Source organism: Hyaloscypha bicolor (genome assembly GCF_002865645.1).
Source record: "Hyaloscypha bicolor E unplaced genomic scaffold K444scaffold_183, whole genome shotgun sequence".
In the NCBI taxonomy this organism is placed as follows: Eukaryota; Fungi; Ascomycota; class Leotiomycetes; order Helotiales; family Hyaloscyphaceae; genus Hyaloscypha; species Hyaloscypha bicolor.
The window spans coordinates 671,880-693,492 of record NW_020194685.1 but is presented as its reverse complement, the minus strand read 5'-3'; the positions used below and the strand labels follow the sequence as shown (position 1 = coordinate 693,492).

Below are 21,613 nucleotides of genomic sequence, written 5' to 3'. Positions count from 1 at the left end.
AAGTGTTCCAGAAAGTCGGCAAATACCGATCTGTTTATCCGACCCGACCCGACAACCCTGGTCCGGCGAAAACGCAAGTCTCGAGCCGTAGCTATCGCAAACCCTTTCCTCCACCTCTGGTCGTCGTGCAACCTCTCTCCCATATACTCTTGCTCATTATCTGCAAAAGCACTTGGACTCTGCGTTGCCCAAAATGCTTGCAGTTCGTTCATTCGCGTCTCCGGCCCGGAGACAGTGTCTTCACCCTGCTCGTTCGTGGGCTCCCACCTCAATCCAGGTCAGACCTCTGCTCTGCTGCAAGCCAACATTAGACTTGAAGATCACCGGCTGATTTCTTATAATTTATAGGCTCGACGCCAATACGCGACTGGCTTTTCAGAAAAGGAGAAGGTTGCCCAGTTCCACGGCCAGAAGGGTTCCGACGTAAGGCTCTCCCGGATGTGATAAAGAGAATGAAAGTTATTTACGGTCCAGCAATGGGCTCAATTGAGCTTGTGAAGGTGACTTAGAGGATGAACAATCACTGACATAATGGCAGGGGCTATATACAGTCAGTTTGATTGAGGGTGATGGGATCGGACCTGAAATCTCCCAATCTGTGAAGGACATATTTGCTGCTGCTAAGGTACGGAAATGACTTTCAATGGCTTGGAAATGTCCACTAACAGACTGGAAAGGCACCAATTAAGTGGGAGCCAGTCGATGTGACCCCGCAATTGAGAGATGGCAAGACTACGATCCCGGCCGAGACAATCAAGAGTATCGAGAAAAACAAAGTAGCTCTTAAGGGACCTCTTGCTGTAAGGCATTCCTTCTATCTGAGCATAGCAGTCACTAATTACTTGTAGACCCCCATTGGAAAAGGTCATGTCTCTCTCAACTTGACCCTCAGACGAACATTCAATCTCTTCGCCAATGTCCGACCCTGCCGATCTATTGCTGGATATAAGACCCCCTACGATAATGTCGATACAGTGCTTATCCGAGAGAACACCGAGGGAGAATACTCGGGTATTGAGCATGTTGTCGTAGATGGTGTTGTGCAAAGCATTAAGCTTATCACAAGAGAGGCCAGTGAGCGAGTGCTTCGATTTGCGTTCCAATATGCGGAGGATGTTGGAAGACTGAAGGTTCGGGCTGTCCACAAGGCTACCATCATGAAGATGAGCGATGGTCTTTTCTTGAGCACGGCGGACCGCGTTGCCAAGGACTTCCCAAGTGTCGAATTCGATGCCGAGCTTCTGGACAACACTTGCCTGAAGATCGTTACCGACCCCTCCCCCTACAACGACAAGGTCTTGGTTATGCCCAACCTCTACGGTGATATTCTCTCGGATATGTGCGCTGGTCTCATCGGTGGTCTTGGTCTTACACCTTCAGGTAATATCGGAGACGAATGCTCCATTTTCGAAGCTGTTCACGGATCTGCTCCAGATATTGCTGGTAAAGGTCTCGCTAACCCAACCGCTCTCCTTCTCAGCTCTATTATGATGTTGAGACACATGGAATTGAACGATCATGCGACAAGAATAGAGAAAGCCATTTTCGATACTCTTGCAGAGGGCAAGACATTGACAGGTGACCTGGGTGGAAAGTCGAAGACACACGAGTATGCTGGAGCGATCATCAAGCGCCTGTAGTTTGTAGATATACCCATGGCGGGTTGTAGACTGTACCACAAATCAACTGCATAGTGCGAATCAGGATTTTGCGCGTGAATTCTGTTCTTCCCCATGCGTTTGCTATGTCCAAGTGATGCGCGCTCCGAGCCGTGACAGATTCATGGATTCTGACAGTTGAGACGAATGGCCCAATGTTTTGGTATTTCTATTCTTAATCAATATGCGCTACAGATAAATAGTCCATTAAAGGAATCATCGGATGGGATTTCATCAGGATCTTGTATTTGGTATCACGTGGCTTGTCACAACGTAATCTCCACACACGTGTAGAACACAGTTCGACAGAACAAATTCATATCTTGCATCCTAAAAGAAAGACCACGCAATCGCTCCTTTTCTCTTCGCACTTGGCACGGTCGACTTCCTTTCTCGATGACGCCCGAAATTGAAATTATGCCCGACCCTCCTTTAAACCCATGAGCGACCAACCAGTGCAACCGCGGAAAAAGTCTTCCACTTCAAGCTCCAACTTGCAGAGCTAGAATGATACAGAGTCGTACCCTTGAACCTAACAATTGCCAGGATGTTGCCCTCACGCAAAGCTAATGATGCGCACAAGTACCAGCCTGTGTCTTCTTCGGAGCACGAGACTCAAGATCATCAAGTTCAACGGCATCACAGCATTGAAGATCCAGCTGCTTTAGACCTGGACCGGCACCTGGAATCTTTCAAGAAAAAGAATAGAAAAAGAACAACTTTTATAGTGATGGGCGCTATTGGGTTCTTCCTCTTCTTATACTGGGCTATTGCGTACGTCTTGAGCTTTACCTTACAGTGTGATCTGCTTGCGCTTCAAACCCCCTTTTCTTGTCTAAATTCTGTTGGATCACGGCTAAACTTTGTATAGAGGCTCAAGTCAACGTTTATCTCCATCATGTGACTCCGTTGACCTCGGTTTCCGATGCCAACCACACATCTCACAGTTCTGGGGTCAATACTCCCCCTATTTCAGCATATTATCAGAAATTCCCACCGGTGTGCCTGATCAGTGCCAAATCACCTTTGCTCAGATCCTCTCCCGTCATGGTGCTAGAGATCCTACTTCCTCAAAGACGACCAAGTACGCGCAGCTAGTTGATCGCATCCACTCAAACGCAACAGCTTACGGAGCTGGTTACTCTTTCATCAAGGACTACGATTACGACCTGGGTGCGGACCAGCTCTCCATTTTCGGCCAGCAGCAGATGATCAACTCGGGAATCAAGTACTACGAACGATACCAGGCGCTCGCCAAAGACATTACCCCTTTCGTCCGCTCCTCCGGCCAGGATCGAGTCGTAGAGTCCGCGAGGAACTGGACTCAAGGTTTCCACGACGCTCGTATCAAAGACAAAAGATCTAAATCTGAGAAAGACGACTACCCCTACCCCATACTCGTCATCTCTGAAGACACTGGGTCAAACAACACCCTCGACCACGGCCTCTGCAATGAGTTCGAATCAGGCTTCGACTCCACGATTGGGGACAGCGCCCAAGCAACTTGGGTCTCAATCTTCACCCCCTCAATCACAGACCGCCTAAACGAAAATCTCCCAGGAGCAAATATCACCAACGCGGAAACAATTAATATGATGGATCTCTGCCCCTTCAATACTGTAGCCGATTTACACGGCTTTATCTCTCCATTCTGCGCCCTATTCACAGAAGATGAATGGCATGCCTACGATTACTACCAATCTCTCGGAAAGTACTACAGCTATTCCTGGGGTAATCCGTTGGGAGCAACACAGGGTGTGGGATTTACCAACGAGTTGATTGCTCGATTGACAAATACGCCCGTTGACGACCATACTTCTACCAACTCGACACTAGATGATTCGAGACAGACATTCCCGATAGGAGGGAAGACAGTTCTGTATGCAGATTTCAGTCACGATAACGACATGACTGGGATTTTCAGCGCAATGGGATTGTACAATGAGACGGCGCCACTACTGAACACCACTGTAGAGAGCGTGGAAAGCACGAACGGGTATTCGGCTGCTTGGACCGTGCCGTTTGCTGCGAGGGCGTACTTTGAGAAGATGAGCTGCGTAGGTACTTCTGAGGAGTTTGTGAGGATTGTTGTGAATGATCGGGTTCTTCCTTTGAAAACTTGTGGTGGCGATTACTTGGGGCGCTGTACGCTCAGCAACTTTGTGGACAGTTTGAGCTTCGCGAGGGAAGGGGGAGATTGGGGCAAGTGTTTCGTGTAGAGAGATTGCCGAGCCGTTTAGACAGCAGTGACTCAAAAGTTTGTTGCTGTACAAATAATCCTGAGTTTGTGTGCTCATGTGAACCGTGTGTATGGTGGGATTATTAACAAGACATGAAATCCCTGAACCTGACCCCAAACCTGAACTCCGATGCCGCAAGAACCCGCTTGGTGTCTGCGGTGACATGGTATACGCTTGCCTTTGACATAAGTCGTCTAATCCCCGTTCCTCATCCCAATTGCCCAAATGTACAAAATAATATATATCTTCCCTTCTACTTTCCCCTTCCCGAGATCCCGTACTCATAATAGATACGCAGCTCCACCGAAGATCGTCATTCCTACACCGGCCCACCACAGCATGTTCAGATCGATTCTGTGAACAAGAGATCTTTCAAAGTCTCGCTTGATGTGCGGGGCGTTCGCATTAAGGGGCAGATTCATCTCTTCTCCTGCTCCCGCTGTTCGCTTCGACTTCTTTCCTGATGATGTTGTAGTTGGAGTCGGGTTCATTGTGACCGTTGGGAGCATCTGAGGTGGACTGAAGGCGAGGAACATGGGGTTCATGGGTGTGCCATCGAATTGGTAGAGGTCGAGACGGGTCAACTTCGTGTACGGGTCTGTGTAGACTTGGTATTTCTAGCTACTGTTAGGAAGTCGATTTGGGTAACTGGAGAGGGGGACATACCTTCATTATTTCGGATTGGTGGTACCGTGTGTATGTAGATGTCTTGCTCGAACATGGATCTGATTGTAATTGTCGGCCATCTACTGAGAAGGGCGACAAGCTCAGTGACCCATCTGCGTTCTCAACGAATGTGCCGTGTTGAAACTGCATCATTGCTTGGGGACATGATGGTTTCGTAGCTGAGTGTCCATTAGTTCTTCCCTCCAGCACTATTCAAAGGCCAACGTACGATTGGAAATGGCTCTGTAGTATGCTTCCTCATAGAACCCATCCGCCGTGAACGAATACGAGATTCCCGTATGACTTGGCTCAATGAAGGTGTCGTTAACAGGATTGTAGAAGCCCTAGAGCGCCGAATCAGTCTATATTTCCTTCGAATGCCTTCATTTCCAACTTTCTCTCCCATCGTTCCAAGAATAGAAACATACCGGACCAGTTAACACTTTCGCTGATTTCGTGGACCATGTTCCAACTAGAGCGGCATTTATGGCGGACGTCGTGGTAAACAGGTATGCGCTTGCAACAAGTAACGACTGCAAGGAGAGTGAGGCCATTGTTGTGGTTGTGAACGAGTGTGTTAGACTGTTGTCGAAGGGTGAAGCACGATTTAGGGTGTCAATCGCAAACGAGCCTTAGCGCATCACCAGCCACACCTGAACGCCACCAAGCCACTCCGAAATTTATCCCTGTAGTCGATCCGAGGAGAAGGCAAGACTTGTCTTCACGCGGATATTTGATGGTTTCGAGGGAGTCTCTTTGAGTGAAGACTCTTCGACTCAAATTTTGCAATACAACGATGCTGAGACGCATACTTTGACAGCCGGCCTCTGGAGGGAAGACAATCTCACGTCTGATATGGCTGCAGCAAACGGGTCTGAGGCAGGCTTAAGTTCAGAAAGCATGGCTTCATCTGCTGTGCTTAAGACTGCTAAGAAGGATCTCAGGACTTTGATGAAGCAAAAGCTTTCAAACGTCACTTCTGAGTCTGTAAATGCTCAAAGTAGGTTTTTACACTGCAGACTTAGATTCTTTGTGCTAAATTGAGCCCAGGCAATGCCATCTTCACAAGTGTCACCAGTCTCAGACCATACCAAGAAGCAAAGCGAGTTGGAATATACCTTTCCATGCCTACTGGTGAGGTTCAAACGGATGCCATTGTCCGCCATGCACTTGAGTCTGGGAAGAAAGTGTTCGTACCTTACCTCCACAAGGCGAAATCACCATCACCTGATACACCACGCTCTGTGATGGATATGGTGGATCTTCGCTCTCTGTCTGATTATGATGCATTAAAGAGAGACAGTTGGGGAATACCTACTATTGGTGCAGATACAATTGATCAGCGGGAACACGTACTTGAGAACTCAACAAAGGAAAACGAGGGGTTAAACATAATTTTTATGCCTGGAGTGGCTTTTGATATTGACCCAAAGACTGGATTTGTAAGACGGCTTGGTCATGGAAAGGGGTTTTATGACTTCTTTCTGCATAGGTACAGGCAAAGTCGAGAGTCACACGAGGAGGGGCCATCAACGGGTCCAGGAACTGATGTATTGTTGTATGGTCTGGCTCTTGAGGAGCAATTTCTGGAATCCAATGCGGATTCTTCGGTACCTGTTGGAGAGCATGACAGCCTTCTTCATGGTCTGGTCATTGGCGGTGGAAAACTTCTGGAGGGTCCGATCAAACGAGAATAGAATTTCGACCACGCTGGTCAGGTAACACTCAAAACCACCTCCAGATCCTCTGCGCAATTCCATGGTGCTTTTTGGTATCCGTGAACCCCAACTCGAATGCAATTAACGCCGATTGATCCCCTCTATCCATTCAGACTCTGAATCAACGACACATTATCCCCCTTCAAGAGAATCTGGCCTGGACTTGGATCAGCTTATTTCCACAATATATCGGCTTGTAAATCCTTACCTAGTGACCTCCGGCTCTCCTCAGTTGTCTTTGTAGCTTGCTTCACCTCCACGGCGTCGTCGATGACCAGGTTCATGAATTCGTCAAAGCCCTAAACAGCCGTTAGCACAGCACCACACTCTTCCATGTTCAGGCCACTGACCCTAATTCTGCCCTCAATTCGTATCGCTAGCTGCTCGTAGAGCCATATCTGAACCGTTGAATGTTGCTGGAGGAGTTTGAAGATGAAATTAATCGGTGGCAGAAGGACTTTGCGCCCACCGCCTCCACCTCCTCTGTTCATGATGAATTTGATTGGTTTCCGGGGCGTCCAAGAAGGAAGGCGACAAGTCTGGCTTCAAAAGCTTCTCCTTCCTGTTTCGTATTCTGCCGTTCTGGTCGCGTGTCTTGGATCGTAAAATATTTAGTCGCGGTTTCCCTCTTCTTCACAAGGCTGCAAGATTTCGCGCTAGTGAGACAACAGCCCGCTCTCGGATATCACCTTGATATTGGTCTTTATGCCCCTAAAAACAAACTGATCCCCTTCAACTTGATCTTACCACCCTCTTATCCACAAGCAGACCTGCAATAAAACAGCAGGGGCGCGCCGGCCACAATCTTGCAGATTTGCGTGCCTTTCCCGAGCTCCTGAGGTCATTTCAATCTCGCCTTCTGCCCCTCCATCAGAAATGGTCACCATGGCTACAAATGGCACCGGCGCCACGGCTGCCTTTATGCCCGTACTGGCGGCTATGTCGACTATGCGCGATGGTCAGAGGGAGCAGAAAAAGGCTGCACATCAGTTTCTGGAGGGCTTCCAGAAGTCGGTAGGTCATGAATCAATAAACTTGCGCGAACTGTGCGAGGACCACAGGGCTTACAGATGCCGCAGGCTGAGGCGTGGCAAATCACTATCGGACTGCTGCAATCTCAAGCAGACGCTGAAGCTAAGTTGTTCGCAGCTACAACGTTGAGGGGCAAGGTAGGAGGGGCTCTGTTTTTGCATAATTTCGAGTTGGGCTGACTATCCAGATCACCTACGATGTCAACCAAATACCCACCGAAGCCCTTCCAGCACTCCGAAATCAGATTCTAGAGCTTTTGAAAGTGTTTGCAACGGGCCCGCGACCAATTCGAGTCCAACTATGCGTGTGTTTGGCGATTTTGGCAATACAAATGACAGAATGGAAGGATGTTATGCCGATGGTTATCTCAACGCTAGGCAACGACGCCGAGAGCCACGCCTGCATTCTAGATTTCCTGAAAGTTCTTCCCGAAGAAGTCACCGAAGGACGGAAGATCAATTTGACTGTATGTGGGCCGAAACACACCATCCTCCGAGCATCTACAACGACGTGGGGTGGGCGAGAGAATACCTGTATCAAAGTCTAATGCGTCAAACTAGGAAGATGAGCTGTCACAAAGAACACAGGAACTATTGGGAGACAATGCCTCTCTGGTCGTTCGACTTTTGATCGATTATGCCCAGTCGTCAGGTCTGTTTCCCCTCCCGTACTCGATGCACTTGGCTGACAACTTTCATCAGACTCTGCATCGACGAACCCCCAACTTCTTGAAGTTATCACATCATGGCTGCGGGAAGTACCAGTTGCCGATGTCGTCAACTCCCCACTCTTGCATGTCATAATCAGTGCCTTGGATACTGACCGATCCTTCGAGGCGGCAACGGATTGTCTGTGCGCCATTTTTAAAGAGACCCGCGATGTAGACGAGTACATTTCTACGATCCAGGTTCTATTACCGCGTGTGATCGCCTTGAAGCCCCGGATTGCTCAAGCCGCCGAGCAAGAAGATGCAGAACTGTTCAAGGGAATCACCAGGATATTCGCAGAAGCAGGTGAGGCGTGGGTTGTCCTTATTGCGAGGGAGCCAACCGTTTTTCGGCCACTGGTGGAGGCTGTTTTGGAGTGTGCTGCCAGAGATATGGACCGAGACGCCATTGCCCTAACTTTCGTCTTCTGGTATGAGCTGAAGTTGTATCTCATCCTAGAGAGATACATTGAAGCTCGTATGCAGTATGTCGATGTCTACTCGAAGCTCGTAGACGTTATGTTGAAGCAACTCGAGTTTCCAACCCCAGATGGCAACGAATCAGATCTGTTCGATGGAGATAGAGAGGCGGAGGAAAAGTTTCGCGAGTTCAGACATCATATGGGCGATGTGCTCAAGGACTGTTGCGAGATTATGGGTGTCACCGAATGCTTAACGAAAGTTTTGGAGCGAATCAAGATCTGGACTAGGGACTATGCCAGTCAAGCAACTACGACTTCAGTTCCACACTGGCAGCAGCTCGAGGCTCCACTTTTCAGTATGCGGGCACTGGGAAGAATGGTCGACAAGGATGAAGATATTATACTACCCCAGATTATTCCGCTGATTGTTCAGATCCCCCATCACGAAAAGTTACGCTTCGCCACGATTATGGTCTTGGGTCGTTACACGGAGTGGACCTCGAATCATCCAGAACTTCTGGAGGCACAATTTACATACATTGTGTCGTCTTTCCAGACAGATTCTAAGGAGATTGTTCGTGCTGCCGCAATGGCTATGAAGTTCTTCTGTACTGACTGCAAGCACCTACTTAGTGGTCAGGTGGTGCAGCTTCAACAGTTCTATAACCAGACTCTCGACAAGCTTCCGGGCATCAGCCAGGAAGAATTGACAGAAGGTGTCGCATCAGTTGTTGCGGTACAACCTCCAGCACAGATTTTTGACCTTTTGAAGCTCTACTGTGATCCGTTAATGGCCAGATTGATGGCCCTTGCCAATGAAGCAAAGGACGACGAAGGAAAATTGGCTATTGCAGGTCGGTATAATCCATCCTATGGAACGGACTCTGCTAACCAAGTCTTGCGATCAGATCACATGCAATTAATCACATATTTCGTCCAGATCGTCACTCCATACGTTGAGCCTGGACAGGAGAATCCTGCAGTCAAATACTGTCAAGAAATCTTCCCAATTTTGGCCACAATTCTAGACACCTTCATCGATTTTAACCCGGTTTGCGAGCGTATTTGTCGAAACTGGCGGTATATGGTGATCTCATATCGCACTGCCATGGCACCATTACTACCTCAGATGGCAAATAAACTCGCGAATGGCTTCGCTGCTTCGAAGCAAGGCTGCTTCCTTTGGGTCACAGCTGCCATACTTCGTGAATTCTCGGAGGACCGGGAGCACGTAGACGATCAGACGACGCAGGCAATCTATGCCTTCTTTGAGGCCCAAGCCACCAACATGCTGCGGATGATGAGTGATCTTGCACCCCGAGATTTGCCAGATGTCATTGAGGACTTCTATCGTCTCATGGTGGATGCTCTACTCTACTATCCGCATATGTTGATCGGTTCAGAACTGTTTACTCCTATTTTCCAAGCTGGCATCTCAGCATTGGCATTGGAGCAACGCGATCCCCTAAACGCTGCCTTGCATTACCTCCGGGATGTCATCGGATATGGTGGCGACAATCCACCTAGCTCAAGCGATAGTCCAAATCCGCCAGATATTCAGCAGGCTGTACGGGACCTTATTCTTGCCAACGGCGAGCATCTCGTCAAGCAAATCCTGGCAGGAATGATGATCACCTTCCCGGATGACTGTTTCACCGACGGCAGCGGAGCACTCCTTGGTCTCTTCGAGTTGATGCCTCAACAAACCGCCGGCTGGGTTGACAAGACCGTCCGCATGTTGCCAGCCGGCACAATCCGCGAACCCGAGATCGATCGCTTGATGACTGGTATCAGGGAACGACTGGCTCTCGGCCACGATGGCCTTCGTAAGGTCCGCAGCTTACTCCAGGATTTCACGAACAGCTACCGGAGACGATACGTCGCGCCGAGAGATGGACTGGGCAGGCTTGAGGCCGAGAGATTCCATTTCAGTGCTTGATATCTCGAGCATCCCTCTCTTGTTTCTTTTCGATTTGACTTGGACTTTGATCTTTGAATTTGATGTTGCATGGCATAGCGAGGGTGGGATAGTTCCTTAGACGTTGTTGATGGGATGGAAAGCGATGAACTGATTTGGTTTGAGAGGGTTTGTGGATGGCGGGCTGGAGTTAGGGAATGGGAGACGAGCGATGTATGGACGAAATACACGGGTTGATGGATCTTAGTGGGACACAAACGAACGAGCGGACTGAGATAATAGTGCGGACTGAGAGCGAGAGAGAAATACGATAGAGTTGGCCTGATCTGGACTGGACTCGACTTGAAATGGATATTGATATGATTGATATGATTGATGTGAGATATCGTTGTTGTGAATGGTGAGATGGAAATGAAAATGTTAGGATGAAGGGAGGAAGGGAGGGGATATAGTTCCATGGAAGTGGCAGAAGACAAGTCTTCTATACCAACCTCATACTGTCTCGCTCGAACCTGCCAGTGTCTTTGCGAAGGGTATCCTCCGGACTTGGGGCATCGTGACCAGAGCCTCTGAAATGGAGGAGTAAAGTTGATATATTCATTTATAGTCACATGAAAATTTACAGTGAAGACTGGAACATTCTTTTCAGAGGTTTTGGAATTCACTTTAACGGACAGCACGCATCTCCCTGTCTCTCGGGAACAAAAGCTCAATTACAGCCACTCCATGCTTCACTATGAGTGGAAATAAGAGAACCTTTTTGCAACCTCAGCAGTAAGATGGGTACATTCAATTCACGTTCAAATCACACTAATTTATTTCCTGAAAATCATTGCTTATTCGTGATGTATGCCATCTGACCTATGTACATCGTGCCCCAGTCCCTAAAGGAGTCATCGCAAATTATGTTCAGAAAGCAAACCCTATCGTCTCAAGCAGGTACCGTACCTCTGCCGTGTAAGGATGGGTATGTGCATCATCCAAAAGAACGCAAAATGGAATTTTTAACTCCAACATCCAGTACTGTGATGTGCAGCGTGAGCCAATGTCGTGAGAAAGGAAAGGATAGCCCGTCCAAGAATGAACAATTTCGAGTTAGAGCCCATGATGTGCGGCGTGAGTTGGTGTCGCGAAGAAAGGGAAAGAGTAGTCCGTCCAATACCGAGTGTTTCCCAAGCAGGCACCATGGTGTGCGGCTAGGTATGCGTGTGTGTCGTGCGTCGTGAAGAAAAGCAAACAGGTGCTCAGACATACAACCACCCCATATCATGCAAATCATGGCCATAAACTCCTTAGTAAAAGCAGAACTCCGCCATCCGTTCGTTCCATAACCACAATTGACTGCCGGAATAATGCGCAGAAGAAACCCCGTAAGTTTTGCAATGTCAAATATCAGGTGGGCCACAAACACTATTCGTTTTTGAAAGAAGATGCCGAATTGGACAAGAGCGACACGTGAGAATTATGCTTGAGTCATAGGTGGAGCCAGGAGTCGTGCTGTGAGTCTCAACTCAAAGCAGCGGCAATTGTCTGGCTCAAATACGTCTTTCGGGATGCTAATATCCGTGGCTATCATAATGTTAGTGACATTGCAGCAACTTGGCCTTTTCATGGACTTACAGCTGAGATGCACGCGGTCAAACCATTCCACAGAATCTTGGTCTCCGTCAGAAATACCATTGGACTTGACCTGGCGATTCGGCACCATGTTTCGAACCTGCAACATCATGTAAATCATCTCGGCAAGCTGTTCTCCCTGACCAAGGTATTCCTCTGTTGTCTTCGGCAATGGATATCTGTCTTGGAATTCTGCTTGGCCCCAGGACTTGAAAAGCCACATGGTCTTCTCCACGCAGCTCAAGATGATAATGGCGACCAGAAAGAAATCAAAGCGTGGGGTCTTCGAACGTGCGATCAATCCAATCTCAAAGTCCTTAACGACTTTGTAGAACATTTGTGCAGCCTGCTTCTCTGCTGCAGCATTCAGTTGTCCACAGAGATCCTCATACGTGTGATCTCCTGCATTTTTGTCAATGGCGTTGCCTACTCCGGCAATGCCTTGTTCATCGAGTCTCTCCACGAGGACCCAACCTCTGCTAGAATCAACCAGAATATTGACCATGACCCAGAGATGCAAAGCTTTAGTAAGAGCTTCGTTCTGACCCGAGCGTTGCAGCGCCGTGTCAAGGGTGACGTTCATGAAGTGAGAAGGCTCTCGTGAGACGAAAGTCGTCAGCATGTTCTCGGCATATTTCTCCAACTTGGGTTGAAGGTCATCTTCGAACAAGCGACGAACGCTGCTGGGACTGCCATCGCTAAGGCCAGGGTCAATGATATCTGCAGCCAAGACCTCTTGACCGTGGTTTGCATTGAACGTAGCGAATATCTTCGTGTCCGGGAAGTGCGAGGCATCAATCAAATGCGGAGTGTCGCGAAATCCACATCTATTCCGAGCTTCGAGGACCGCGTGTTGGGAGAGAGTAGCGTGCAAGCCGGCAGAAAACATCTCAAGAACTTCTCCAATGTTGACACGAGTGCAGGGCAAGGTCCACACACGGGCACTCGAGACATTGACGCAAGTTGCACAAGGCGTTCCTTCACCGCACGGCTTTTTGAGCATTCTGCATCGAAGGCAAGCGCCCAATTTTCGTACCCTCTGAACTTCCTTGCGGCGATCATTCTGGAATCGACCACGAACTTTTGGCTTGCTCGCTTTTCGACCATTGCCATACTCTGCAATCATATTCATAGGCTGCTGCATAATGATGGGCTGAGGTCCTCGGGTATGAGTGGACGCCTCCGGGGACTCGTATGCACGTTCAGAGTGTTCGGGTTCAAAAGGATACAAGTGGCTAGCAGGAATGCTGTCCATCATGATCAAGTTAGATTGGTGCTCTGCAGGGTCTTGAAAGTAGCCTGTGTTTGGATTGGCTGCCGCATACGATTCATGCTCGTCCTTTGGAGTCATGCCGTCTTGATGGGTTTCGTTGACATCGTCCCGAAACAGTTGCGGATCGACCATAGGAGGAATGTAACGAGCCGCTGCTGTTGCAACCGCCGCCATGTTGGACGCAGAAATTGCCAAAGAAGGAGAAACATCACGAGATCCGGACGCGTAATGAACGAAGGTTGCTGCTTGCAGAGACGCCTCACTCTCGCGTCTGGTTTCATTGTGAAGAACTGCCAAGGTCAGTATGGAGTGTTGAGAGAAAAGGGTAAAAGACAACTCACCTTTCTTGTCCCTCTGAACACGTTGCTCATAGCTAACGGGTGGATTATCGGAGGTATAAAGTTCCTGGATGTCTAAGCGCGCTGGATCAGACGCACTGCTGCCACGTCCAGCACCGCTATTATTGAGTGCCCGATCATCATGCTTCTGGAGGATATCGAATTGCGTGGCTTCCACTAGGGCGTGCAGGCCACTGAAGTCGGAGTTCGTGTTGTTGGTGTCTTCTGTACGGGACCAATCCATTGCCGCCGGGCCATTCATCTGGGCCGGTCCTCCTCGGGCACGCACATGATCAGCATGATCAGGAATATTGTTTAGCTCGAGAAGCGCCTTTCGACGATCAGGAGTGCTGATTCTTGGGCATTTCTTGACGAGATGCGTAGTGAGACTATCGATTCGACCTTTGGGGAATCGTTCTCCGCAGGACTTGCAGGTGTGCTCGTAGCGGTTGCTGGAGTCGTTGAGTTTTGCGCCACGAGTGAAGTGTTGAAGAATCAACGCTGTAGAAATGTATTAGCATTGGCCTTCAAGAGGAAAACTGACGCGATCCTGTTGACGCGCCGTCTTGTCCTTCGCTGTACTCGAACGCGACACAATTTTGGAGACAATGTGTTTAATACACCTCGTCATCCAATAAGGCAGCAGATGAATACAAGAAGCAACTTGATGCCATAGATCAGGCAGAATGTTGATAACAAAGGCGGGGAGTAGGCGGTGTATAAGACTGACTTCCCAGGAAGTGACGGATTGCCACCCAAAACGGTGCTACTGACAAATCGAGAACATACACAGTGAGAAAACGATCAAAACATACCATTTGGTCTGCGACCCATCTTGACGTGATGTGCTCACGGCAGAGCAGTGAATTTGTCGAGGTTGATGTCGAGGAATTGATCTGGCAGAAGGTGTTCACCGCCGAGGGCGGTGGGAAAGTCAGGAGCAAGGGTAACTTAGCGCGAAGCTAAATTAGCGGGCTCGGAATTTCAAGGAAACGAAGCCTAGAACTTCAGCATCGCTTTCTATTATTTAATGCAAGTTGTAATGCGTTTCTTGAATCACTTTCTACACTGTTATTCTACTCTGATGCCTTTCATCTTATCCAGCTTACGAGTTTAGTACGGAACCTTTTTATGCAATGTCACGTGAATTCGTTGAGTGTTCCAGGGTCAGGGGTAAATTGGCTTCACGGCTTCAGACCAGAGCTCACAACATTCATCTCCTCCTCTTGTTCCAACATTATATCCGCTAGAATATCTTCAACACCGCAGAGTGACGAGTGGTTCTCGTTTGACCTAACAATATGGCAGACCCTGACATTGGTGGTGCGCGCCCATCAAGAAGCAGGCCTAAGAAAAGCGCGTGTGAACGCACCTTACCCTAGTCAAGCCCACTGGTCCAGCAGAAAGCTCGAGGACACTCCACAAGTCCACGAAACTTCCCATTGAGCTTTTTGAGGAATGGCCAGCTCATTCATGTCTATCCATCCTTGATTTAGAAAGCGTTCCAGGGAAGTTGGCGTCGAGATGGAACAAGGCAGGGGTAGCTTGTTCTTCCATTCTTCCATCACTTTTAGCAACTTGTTTTCGGCCTGCAGAAAGCTTGCGACTAAGTCATTCCTAAAGTAATTGAAGTCGATTGGAAGGTGTAGTCTCATATCCACGAGCCGTATTTCCGCCCCATGAGGCTCCCACTCATCCTGAAAGCATTGGCACGGCGAGGACAGATCGGTGTCTGGCAGACAGCCATCCTTGACAAATCCTGCGGTAGGTCATCGTTCCGATCACTACTCACCACACAAGGCATTAAAGAATATATGTTTTTATCTTCTTTGCCTTTCTTTGTGGCAAACCAATTCCTCAATTTGTATGCGGTAGCATAATAGCACAAGGTCATTCGTTCTAGTTCATCGGGGCCTGGCTCACTCCGGAAGTCATGCAAATCCTCGACTCTTCGGCCATGAATATTTTCCATGGCGGATGCGAGACAGATTATCCACTTCTTCAGGATTGTGATCCCTTTCTTAGGGAAATGATTCTCGCCGACTCGTTCCATATAGTGGAGAAGATCCTCTTCCCTAACAGGGAAAAGAAGAATGCGGAATTGGCGCGGTGTAACTGTCGTCTCGTAAGTGCATATGACTTTGATGATATGCTGGTGGCTGAGTTCTCGTAGAATCGCTATCTCCTTTTGAATGAGGGGCAACAGTCGCTTCCACGCCATACTGAGAATTCAAATTACTCTTCGAGCCAGCCAATCGGAGTAGGCTCTTCCTCTTGGAAATCTGCAGCATCATGGTGGGTTTGAATATTCTTCTTTATAGTGATAGCTTCGAAGTATCTTGATTGTGATCATAAATGAGTTATGTTATTCTTGTCGAGTAAGTCGGAAGACACTACATCATTGGCACATGTTGTAGATCAAGGACACATTTTACCATTCTTCTCCGAGTTGGAGACTCAAGATTCACCCCGGTAGACTGTATTTGCACGTCCGACTCCCATCCAGTGGAAGGGACGGGCACGATAACCCCTCGCAGAATTGCAGTCGGTTGCGGCCTTTTATCCGAAGACAGTTTCATCTCCAACCCTCGTAGCTGCAAGTGGCGCAAGTGTACATATATGCCCCCAAGTCCTTGATTTGAAGGGCCAGCTGCTATTGTCAATAAATATCCATTCCAAAAGGTTATGAGCTCCGGTTTGCGCTTACTATTGGCATAGCTGTCTCCGTGTACCCAAGCTGCACGTTAAATTATCACTGTTCTTAGTCCTCACTTCACGAGGCATTCAATGATTATACACCATACTCGACTTCCACGTTTCATGCTTCCACACAGCCACTGGCCGACAAATCGAGAGGCATTTGCATTTGTTCACCATACTCGATTCCCACGTTTCACGCTTCCACAACAGCTACTGGCCAACGAATCAAGAGGGCAATTGCTTTACAATGCTATAAACCCTATAGTATTTACGATACAACGAGATATATCTCTTCCACAGGGCATCTTCTACAAAGACGCCACGGTGTCCACAATACGACGAGACACCTCATCTTACCGGGCCAGAGGGCATCAGTCCCCTCGGTGACGGTAAGCTTACCACGTTGGTCCTACACTTCCGGCAATCCGTACTGGTACCTTCCGGTATACCGTCAAAGCAAGAGGGCGCGCGTTACTTTGCGTCTCTCTTTATAGAGGACCATTGGAGATTGCACTGGGATTTGTATACATGCTCCATTGAGAAATAGAGAGGGCTAATGAAAGTGAGGCCAACGTCAGCTTACCAATTTCTCATTTCTGCACGTCAGCTGATTTGTTATGCGTCACCTGACAAATAACGCTACCATGTACATATATGCCCCCAAGTCCTTGACTTGAAGGGCCAGCTGCTATTGTCAATAAATGTCCATTCCAACAGCAAGCAGGAGGTGGTGTGTTGAAAGGTGCCAAGCTTAAGGTGCCTAAGGTAGCTAAGGGGGTCGGAGACCAGCAGATTTTTTGTAGTTATATTAGGGGGCTTCCCGGCCCTCGGTCAGAGTCGAAGAATCAAGGTTCCCAACCACCCCAATTAATCGTCTCTTTAATAAAGTTTTGGTCCATCCCGACATCATGTTGACGCGCTCCAGCGACCCGTGTGGCGTTTCCCCTCCAATGAGAAGCTCATGGGATGCTGACCAGCCGGAACGTGATAACCACACCTGTGTGGTTGTCAGAGGAAGGTGCTGTGAACCGGTTTGGCGGTTCTTGATGCGCCAAGCCAAGCTGAGTTATTCCAAATTGCGGTGTTTTCCCATGCAGACCCCGGGGGAAGAGCTGGCATGGAACCCGGCCAAGGGTGGGTAGGTTCACCAAGAGGTAGTCCGTCATTTTGGAATTGCAATAGAACGTCTTATGCTCTTCAAAGACGTCTGACAAGTACAGTAATTTACCTAACGTCAGCTGAGCTTGCTTGATTTCTCCAGTTATTTTCTCGTTCCCCAAGCTATATAAACTAAAGTTAGTATTCCAGCCCCAGTGTTTCTTTGATTTAAGTTCTTTAAATCTCAAGCCGAAGAGCGTCTCGAGGATTTGCGTTGTTCCCGAAAATCATGCGTTCGTCCACCACCGATTCTGGGACTATGTTTTCCTTCCTCGCCATTCTTGTAAGCCTTCTTCCCGTCGCTTCAGCCTCGACCTCTTACACCGTTAACGGCAATAAATACAACGTCGACGAAGTTATAACTCGAGATGTTACCATTCTTGGGGGAGGCTCAGGCGGGACCTACTCCGCAATCCGCCTCAATGATCTAGGGAAAAGTGTAGCAGTGGTAGAGGCAGCAGGCCGCCTGGGAGGTAACACCGAAACCTACATCGATCCAGGAACTGGCACTCCAATCGAAGTGGGCGTACAATTCTTCCACAACTTCACCGTTGTAACCGACTACTTTGCTCGCCTCGGCGTAGCTTTGACAACTGTTCAAGCTGGCCCTAACCCCAACACAAGTGTAATAACCTCGTACGTACTTCCCTTCACACCTCCTTATTTCAAACTCACTAACTCTGCTTCCTTTCTAGATATGTCGACTTCCTGACCGGGCTACCAGACCCAAGCTATGTCTTTCCCAACTTCACTGCCGCGCTCGGCGCATACGCTGCACAACTATTCCAATATCCATATCTCGACCTCGGTTTCGACCTCCCCTCTCCCGTGCCCTCCGACCTCCTCCTTCCATTTGGGCAATTCGTCACAAAATACTCTCTCCAACCATTGGTCCCTTTCGCCTGGATCTGGTGCCAAGGTATCGGAGACCTGCTCGCTACACCCACCATCTACATCATGAAATACCTCGGTCTCAGCTCCCTGCAAAGCCTGCAAGAGGGGTTCTTGGCTACCGCTCTGCACGACAATAGTCTTCTCTACCTTTCCGCGGAAAGGGTCCTAGGGTCGAACGTGCTGTACAATAGCACAATCCTAGCCGTAAAGCGAACGAACGACTATGTGCAAACAGTCATCAAGCAAGGCTCCAAAACGACACTGATAAAATCGTCGCAGCTGATCGTCGCTATCCCTCCTACAGTGCAAAATATGAAAGTCTTCGATAGCACGCACCAGGAAAATCGGCTGTTCAGCCAGTTCACATACAGCGAGTACTTCACTGCGTTGCTGAGAGGTACAGGGATCCCGGACACCGTTACCTTGAGTAATGTTTCACCAGGTGCGAATTTCAGTTTGCCGCTTCCGCCGAATGTTTATGCGGTTGACCAGACGGGCGTCAGTGGGTTGGTGGCTGTGACGTATGTTAGTACGACGGCGACGGTGGGGGATGAGATCGCGAATTTGGTTGTGGAGCAGATCAAGAACGTCCAAGTTGAAGGGAAGGGGGTAAGCGAGCCAGTGTAAGTGAACTTCTTTGAGCCCGAACTACCTCTCTAGATGTTTTTGTGGGGCGATTTCAACTCCTCGGGTCATGCCTTTAGAGGAGGAAAGAATTCCCGAAACATAGCTGGGAGAGGAAATGCATTTCTTCCTAATTTGGCGGTACTGACTGAGATCATTAGGTATGCTGTAAAGAGTAATCATCGGCCGTTTGAGCTAAGGGTTGATGCGAAGGCTATTAAGAATGGGTTTTATGCGGATCTTTACTCGCTGCAAGGGGAGAAGAGGACGTGGTGGACAGGTGCGGCGGTAAGTCAGATTGAATTCCCTTGAGTCATCTGTCTGTTCGGATTTGATCATACTTTGGGAACGCGTAGTTTCGACATATTGAGCAGGAGATTGTCGTTCCTCGATTTGCAGAAGAGGTTCCGAGATAGGAAATGCTGACTCTTTGATAGTGGCATGCACATGATTCGAGTTTGATTTGGAGGTTTACGGAGGGCTTTCTGTCTAATATTACTGCGGCTGTGTAGAATGGGTTCGGAAATAAGGATGACTCTCTCACTTGATTGGCTTAGCTTGAAGGTTGATCAAAATGAAACAGATACAGATCAAGATAGGGATAAATACATAATATAATTTAAGCCAGGAGACTTAAAGATCTAAGGCGGGAAATGTGTTTACAATAAGCAAAAGAAGGGAATGTGCGAAGTCGTTGATTTTCGTGTATCATAATGCGAGTTCATCCTCGCTGTCCTCGATCTCCGTCCTTCCAATCCCAGATCTCTCTTTCTGCTCACCATTCCCCCCTCCCTCCACTAATTCATCCTCAAAATTCAACTCCACATCAATTTCCTCAGCCTCGAGCTCGCCGCCCTCACCAGGCGCCAAGTGATCCTCACTCCCCTGCCACTGGGGAGGGGGCGGAGGCACATCCTCTTCATCTTCTTCGGCCCACCCGTAATCCTCGTCGCCTTCTCCTTCGCTGTCTGGGATCTCGAGGTCGGTGGCTGAGAGCTTGCGTTTCAGGGGGAGAGGGAGAGTGGGCGTCGTTGTGGTACTGGGTATGAGCGGTGCTGGAGCATGGGGCGAGGTGAGAGTTGGTAGTGTGGGGAAGGTGAGAAGTGTGAGACCGTCCTGGATGGATATCAGGTATGAATCTTCGGGATTGAGGATTAAGGGGAGGTGAACACGTGACATACATCAGCAATGCTAAACCCAGCCAACCTCGCTCTTCCCTCTGGCACAGCGATGCCCTCTGCTTTTATAATTTGCGCTAATCGGACATCATCTACAAGGCGCCCTTCCTCGTCATCCCAGTCCCAGTCTCTGAACAGAGCAACCCGACAGCCGAGCCCTTGCTCCCATGCCATGGTGTTGATGGCTGGGACGAGGACTGCGCCTGTGCCGGGTCGCATCTTTGTTACGCATTGAGAGAAGACAACGATGGCTATGTTGCGGGTTGCGGCGAGCTTTTGGAGGGTGGTGATTAGATATTGGAGGATTGGGAATTTGCGGGCTGATGGGTTGGGTGCTGCTTTCTGTGAGTGGGAAGGCGAGAGTGAGCGAAGTGGGACTTACCTCCGGGCTTTCTCGGAGTGCCAGTAGCATCGGCTGTCCGAGGGAATGCACTACTGATTAGTGTCGAGAATGAGTCGATTATGATCAGACTTATGTTTTGTGGTGGGAAGTGTTGAGTTGGGTGGGAGAGGAGAGCGATGAGGTGGGCGAGGGTGGGAGTTGAGAAATGAGTGAAAGTCTCGAGCAGATCTGGTAGAGTCCTAGCTTCTTGAGTGGATGATTGAGGCAGGCTGGGTTTGAATGAGGTCAAGATCTGTGATAGACGTGATCCTGATACTGGATGCGATGCATCTTCGATGTGTTAGTATGGACGTGGAACGAAAAGCAAGAGAAAACACATTAGACGACTCTAATCAGAGGGAGAATGGCGGCAAGTAAAGACAATTCATTTCAACCCTCTAAAGGGCTTCAAGGAGAACTTCGGGGGTAAGCAAGGAATGGAGACTCTCCATAGGGGCGGGTTGAGATGACCTTTTCGACAATTGAAGATTAGCAGGAAAGTTGGAGCTAACTGACCTACCCATATGACGCCCTCACCCGCATGTAAAGCACTGGCAGCTAATTGCATCCTGTATCTGCTTAGCAAATTAAATGAAAATCTGTTGACAACACTCACCCAAGAGCGGTCTTGCCAATCCCAGGTGGTCCATAAACTTCCGTAACTTTTCTTCGTGATACGCCCCCATACAGAGGCTCCACATCTGAAGAAACTGACTCTCTATTCTGCAGAAAAGCGTCGAGAAGGTCCAGGCCCGTGGAAATACATCGCGTGTGTGACGATTTGAGATCTTGCAGGGCCTGTGCTGCTGAGACCGTGGGCATGCGATCTGGCGAATGTCAGTTGAGATGTGAACGGCTCTCGGGAGATTACTCACGAGGAGACGAGGATGAGAAGTTAGATATCCCGGGACCATGGATCGAGTTGTAATCCATGATGGATGGACATGGTTGTGGCTGGTCTCAACGCTGGTTGGGAAGCAGGTGAAGTTCAGGCGCGTAGGGGTTCGAGGAGCGTGATCACGTGATGACATCCGCAACACTGAATCTTCGTTTCGTTTCTTTCTTTCCACAACTCTGCTTCTCTATTTC

At 48.9% G+C, this 21,613-nt stretch overlaps 10 protein-coding genes across 10 annotated transcripts; 5 read left to right on the top strand and 5 right to left on the bottom strand.

Moving 5' to 3' along the window:
* The first annotated feature begins 82 nt into the window (after positions 1 to 82).
* K444DRAFT_621568 (uncharacterized protein) lies at positions 83 to 1,717 on the top strand. Its single transcript, XM_024881932.1, has 5 exons — positions 83 to 277; positions 349 to 423; positions 539 to 625; positions 678 to 800; positions 849 to 1,717. The coding sequence occupies exons 1-5, from the start codon at positions 194 to 196 to the stop codon at positions 1,638 to 1,640; spliced, it is 1,161 nt and encodes a 386-aa protein (XP_024727099.1). The 5' UTR covers positions 83 to 193; the 3' UTR covers positions 1,641 to 1,717.
* Positions 1,718 to 2,205: 488 nt separating this feature from the next.
* On the top strand, positions 2,206 to 3,877 carry K444DRAFT_637598 (phosphoglycerate mutase-like protein; the record flags this gene model as incomplete). The annotated part of the gene is made up of 2 exons (XM_024884147.1): positions 2,206 to 2,432; positions 2,530 to 3,877. 2 exons carry the CDS (start codon positions 2,206 to 2,208, stop codon positions 3,875 to 3,877), a joined length of 1,575 nt encoding a protein of 524 aa, XP_024727098.1.
* A 302-nt stretch (positions 3,878 to 4,179) lies between these two features.
* K444DRAFT_648191 (uncharacterized protein) lies at positions 4,180 to 5,118 on the bottom strand (the record flags this gene model as incomplete). Its single annotated transcript, XM_024885437.1, has 4 exons — positions 4,180 to 4,515; positions 4,565 to 4,743; positions 4,794 to 4,908; positions 4,993 to 5,118. The coding sequence occupies 4 exons, from the start codon at positions 5,116 to 5,118 to the stop codon at positions 4,180 to 4,182; spliced, it is 756 nt and encodes a 251-aa protein (XP_024727097.1).
* A 346-nt stretch (positions 5,119 to 5,464) lies between these two features.
* On the top strand, positions 5,465 to 6,261 carry K444DRAFT_547428 (5-formyltetrahydrofolate cyclo-ligase; the record flags this gene model as incomplete). The annotated part of the gene is made up of 2 exons (XM_024876305.1): positions 5,465 to 5,564; positions 5,615 to 6,261. The coding sequence occupies 2 exons, from the start codon at positions 5,465 to 5,467 to the stop codon at positions 6,259 to 6,261; spliced, it is 747 nt and encodes a 248-aa protein (XP_024727096.1).
* A 122-nt stretch (positions 6,262 to 6,383) lies between these two features.
* On the bottom strand, positions 6,384 to 6,773 carry K444DRAFT_547653 (putative small nuclear ribonucleo protein SmE; the record flags this gene model as incomplete). Its single annotated transcript, XM_024876319.1, has 3 exons — positions 6,384 to 6,439; positions 6,491 to 6,581; positions 6,633 to 6,773. 3 exons carry the CDS (start codon positions 6,771 to 6,773, stop codon positions 6,384 to 6,386), a joined length of 288 nt encoding a protein of 95 aa, XP_024727095.1.
* Positions 6,774 to 7,167: 394 nt separating this feature from the next.
* K444DRAFT_648188 (ARM repeat-containing protein) lies at positions 7,168 to 10,381 on the top strand (the record flags this gene model as incomplete). Its single annotated transcript, XM_024885436.1, has 6 exons — positions 7,168 to 7,296; positions 7,362 to 7,451; positions 7,502 to 7,780; positions 7,875 to 7,965; positions 8,016 to 9,296; positions 9,351 to 10,381. 6 exons carry the CDS (start codon positions 7,168 to 7,170, stop codon positions 10,379 to 10,381), a joined length of 2,901 nt encoding a protein of 966 aa, XP_024727094.1.
* Positions 10,382 to 11,822: 1,441 nt separating this feature from the next.
* K444DRAFT_637594 (uncharacterized protein) lies at positions 11,823 to 14,422 on the bottom strand (the record flags this gene model as incomplete). The annotated part of the gene is made up of 4 exons (XM_024884146.1): positions 11,823 to 11,929; positions 11,981 to 13,540; positions 13,592 to 14,089; positions 14,404 to 14,422. 4 exons carry the CDS (start codon positions 14,420 to 14,422, stop codon positions 11,823 to 11,825), a joined length of 2,184 nt encoding a protein of 727 aa, XP_024727093.1.
* Positions 14,423 to 15,239: 817 nt separating this feature from the next.
* On the bottom strand, positions 15,240 to 15,809 carry K444DRAFT_669973 (uncharacterized protein; the record flags this gene model as incomplete). Its single annotated transcript, XM_024887577.1, has 1 exon — positions 15,240 to 15,809. One exon carries the CDS (start codon positions 15,807 to 15,809, stop codon positions 15,240 to 15,242), a length of 570 nt encoding a protein of 189 aa, XP_024727092.1.
* A 1,866-nt stretch (positions 15,810 to 17,675) lies between these two features.
* K444DRAFT_709679 (FAD/NAD(P)-binding domain-containing protein) lies at positions 17,676 to 19,550 on the top strand (the record flags this gene model as incomplete). Its single annotated transcript, XM_024888207.1, has 4 exons — positions 17,676 to 18,082; positions 18,142 to 18,963; positions 19,126 to 19,252; positions 19,402 to 19,550. The coding sequence occupies 4 exons, from the start codon at positions 17,676 to 17,678 to the stop codon at positions 19,474 to 19,476; spliced, it is 1,431 nt and encodes a 476-aa protein (XP_024727091.1). The 3' UTR covers positions 19,477 to 19,550.
* Positions 19,527 to 21,479, bottom strand: K444DRAFT_621561 (P-loop containing nucleoside triphosphate hydrolase protein). Its single transcript, XM_024881931.1, has 6 exons — positions 21,400 to 21,479; positions 21,141 to 21,351; positions 21,041 to 21,093; positions 20,525 to 20,815; positions 20,146 to 20,477; positions 19,527 to 20,080 (listed from the first exon to the last, which is right to left on the bottom strand). The coding sequence occupies exons 1-6, from the start codon at positions 21,455 to 21,457 to the stop codon at positions 19,673 to 19,675; spliced, it is 1,353 nt and encodes a 450-aa protein (XP_024727090.1). The 5' UTR covers positions 21,458 to 21,479; the 3' UTR covers positions 19,527 to 19,672.
* Between the last annotated feature and the right edge of the window lie 134 nt (positions 21,480 to 21,613).

Excerpts from the sequence above, each read along its gene's own strand:
- K444DRAFT_621568 (XM_024881932.1), top strand. The coding sequence starts at position 194 with ATGCTTGCAGTTCGTTCATTCGCGTCTCCGGCCCGGAGACAGTGTCTT. Across the intron at positions 424-538 it reads ACGGCCAGAAGGGTTCCGAC|GGGCTATATACAGTCAGTTT; the intron begins GTAAGGCTCTCC and ends ACATAATGGCAG. Across the intron at positions 801-848 it reads CTCTTAAGGGACCTCTTGCT|ACCCCCATTGGAAAAGGTCA; the intron begins GTAAGGCATTCC and ends AATTACTTGTAG.
- K444DRAFT_621561 (XM_024881931.1), bottom strand. The coding sequence starts at position 21,457 with ATGGATTACAACTCGATCCATGGTCCCGGGATATCTAACTTCTCATCC. Across the intron at positions 21,094-21,140 it reads ATTGGCAAGACCGCTCTTGG|GATGCAATTAGCTGCCAGTG; the intron begins GTGAGTGTTGTC and ends AAGCAGATACAG. Across the intron at positions 20,081-20,145 it reads CTGGGTTTAGCATTGCTGAT|GACGGTCTCACACTTCTCAC; the intron begins GTATGTCACGTG and ends ATATCCATCCAG.